The 2103-nt window shown below is 46.3% G+C and overlaps 1 protein-coding gene across 1 annotated transcript; it reads right to left on the bottom strand.

The window, feature by feature from the left end:
* Nucleotides 1-226: 226 nt before the first annotated feature.
* On the bottom strand, nucleotides 227-2075 carry FZD10 (frizzled class receptor 10). Its single transcript, XM_010139164.1, has one exon. The coding sequence runs from the start codon at nucleotides 2068-2070 to the stop codon at nucleotides 313-315; it is 1758 nt and encodes a 585-aa protein (XP_010137466.1). The 5' UTR covers nucleotides 2071-2075; the 3' UTR covers nucleotides 227-312.
* Nucleotides 2076-2103: the final 28 nt, after the last annotated feature.

Raw genomic sequence — 2103 nt, 5'->3', positions numbered from 1 at the left:
AGCTCAGCTATGTGAAAAGTTAAATAAGATGTTTTGTTTTGCTTTAAATCTGAGGGCTGGATGAAGTACTTAACTACACATTAGTAACAGAAGAGACTGTTTTAATTCAATATTTCTTTCACTGAAAACCTTTCCATAAGTACATTTACCTTCAGTTTTTCACCAGGTCTTGAATTCAGCATGATATATTTTTTGCCTTGAGATATTAAACTGTTCTGACAAAAAAGAGCACCATTTAGTTTCTAATTTCTGACTGCTACTGTGGACATTTGTAAGTCTGTAAGGTGAGATATAGTCTCTCCTAAAACCTGGTCACACGCAAGTGGGTGGCTGTAGAGTCGATTCATATTTTGCAAGGTGAGTTTTCTGTGGATGTTGAGGTTTTTTGTAGATTCCACTACTCGTAATAACACTTGCAGGTTTTCTCCTACTTCTCTTCTTTAGTCTTCGACTACAAACATTTTGCCAGGACTGAAGAGTCTTGGAAGTCCAGATCCACATACCACTGGTAATGCCCACAACTAGTAACATAAAAATTTTGACCATGAAAATTTCTACTGCTGGAATGGAGTTATTCATCATGCAGTCTAAATTTTTAGTCTGATTGTTCATCTTGCATTTCTGTTGAGTTGCCACAATTTTCCAATAATCCATATTAAGCCTTTCATAAAAATAGCAAGCTATCACACAAGTTGCAGGCACTGTATACAAGACTGAGAAGACACCAATCCTGACCATAAGTTTCTCCAGCTTGTCAGTGTTTTCTCCACCTGTTTTCATCACCCTCCTGATATGAAAAAGGGCCACAAAACCAGAGAGAATAAAGGAAGTGCCAATTACCAGATAACAAGCCAAAGGGATGAGCACAAACCCCGTCAAGGCATTCACATCCATGCTTCCAACATAGCACAACCCTGTCAGCTCATCTCCAGCCACCCTTCTCATAACTAGGATCATTATGGTCTTCACAGCTGGAATGGCCCATGCTGCCAAATGAAAGTAGCTACTGTTTGCTTCAATTGCTTCATGCCCCCATTTTTTCCCAGCTGCTAGAAACCAGGTTAAAGTCAAGATTACCCACCACAAGGAACTTGCCATACCAAAGTAATACAGAACCAGGAACACAATGGTGCAGCCAGTGCTCTCCAGTCCTTCCTGGATGACATAGAGTTGGCCGCTGTCCCTATCACAGGCAATACTTTCAGCACCTGAAAAGAGACGAATAATGTACCCCACCGAGTAGACACAGTAGCACATTGAGAGGAAGATAATGGGCCTCTCGGGGTACTTGAAACGCTGAGGATCTATCAGAAAAGTGAGTACAGTGAAAGCACTGGAGAAGAAGCACAGAATGGACCAGATGGCAATCCAAATGACAGCAAATTGTTTGTCATCCTTGCTCCAGTAAACATCAACCCCCGGCGTGCAGAGCGGCGCGCAGGAAGCACTCTTTTCCACACGGTGGAACTTGCCAGGATTTTCACAGGAGGTTCTGCTGAGGCTGTCCTTATGCTGCTGCAGATCGTGGCCACTACTGGGCCGCTGTGGACGAAACATGGGCGGCAGCATGCTGGATCCTCTGGGCGGCTCGTCCGATCCGTTGTTGGGGGCCTCCATGCACAGGTAATTGGGGTCGTTCTTGTTGGGCAGTTTGCTGCAGTCTAAGGAGTCTGGCCATTTAAAATTGAACTGCTCCATAATAGGAGAGCATTTCAACCTCGCCTGCTCACACATAACCCTGCAGGCTGGGATTGGTGTAGAAACCTGCTCTGTGCACATAGGGGCATAGAGGGAGCACAGGAAAAATTTCAGATGGCTGTGGCAACCATACTCCACCAAGGGGGCAAACTCGTGCAGCTGAATGGCAGCTTCCCTTTGGTTTTCGTGTCCCATCAGGTTAGGCATCCTCGTCATGTTGTACCCTATATCCTTACACATGGGGATCTCTATCGGCTGGCACCTCCCGTCACCGGGGCGGTCAACGTCTATGGAGCTTATTCCGGCGCAGAAGCGGGTCAGCCAGCAGAGGACCAGGAGACTCTGGACGAAGTTCCTCGTCGCTGGCCCCATTGTGGCGGCCGCAGCAGCGCAGGCAGCCCCACG

The sequence above is a fragment of the Buceros rhinoceros genome, unplaced genomic scaffold (assembly GCF_000710305.1).
Source record: "Buceros rhinoceros silvestris isolate BGI_N320 unplaced genomic scaffold, ASM71030v1 scaffold38826, whole genome shotgun sequence".
Classification (NCBI taxonomy): domain Eukaryota; kingdom Metazoa; phylum Chordata; class Aves; order Bucerotiformes; family Bucerotidae; genus Buceros; species Buceros rhinoceros.
This window is presented reverse-complemented; position numbering and strand designations above follow the sequence as displayed.